Here is a 322-nt window from a genome sequence, read left to right as displayed (position 1 = left end):
TAGGAGGGAGGGGAAGGGGCGGGGTGGGAGCGGGTCACGTGATTCGGCATGGAGGCGGTGGCGGCGGCCGGGAGGAGCTGCCGGGGTAGAAGCCGCACTTGTTAGTGTCAGGGGAGGAGGAGGGGTCCGGGGGACGCCGACACCGTCACCCAGGGACGCCGACGAGAAGGCGGGAGTGGGGGTGGGGGCGAGATCAGGCTCCGACCCCCGGCCGAGGGGATGAAGGGAGCATGGGCGCCAAGGAGTCACGGATCGGATTCCTCAGCTACGAGGAGGCGCTGAGGAGAGGTGAGGGGGGAGGGGTCCGGACGAGCTGCCGGGA

General features: G+C 70.8%; 1 protein-coding gene across 3 annotated transcripts in view; it reads left to right on the top strand.

Annotated features, from left to right (window-relative positions):
• The first annotated feature begins 34 nt into the window (after positions 1-34).
• Positions 35-322, top strand: part of USP32 (ubiquitin specific peptidase 32) — a 123,231-nt gene continuing 122,943 nt past the window's right edge. For all 3 annotated transcript variants that reach the window (XM_014531590.1, XM_005858550.2, XM_014531570.1), the window contains exon 1: positions 35-288. In XM_014531590.1, the coding sequence (XP_014387076.1) occupies positions 231-288 (58 nt within the window). In that variant the 5' untranslated portion in view covers positions 35-230. The remainder of the gene's footprint in view (positions 289-322) is intronic.

Source organism: Myotis brandtii, unplaced genomic scaffold (genome assembly GCF_000412655.1).
Source record: "Myotis brandtii unplaced genomic scaffold, ASM41265v1 scaffold120, whole genome shotgun sequence".
NCBI lineage: Eukaryota > Metazoa > Chordata > Mammalia > Chiroptera > Vespertilionidae > Myotis > Myotis brandtii.
This window is presented reverse-complemented; position numbering and strand designations above follow the sequence as displayed.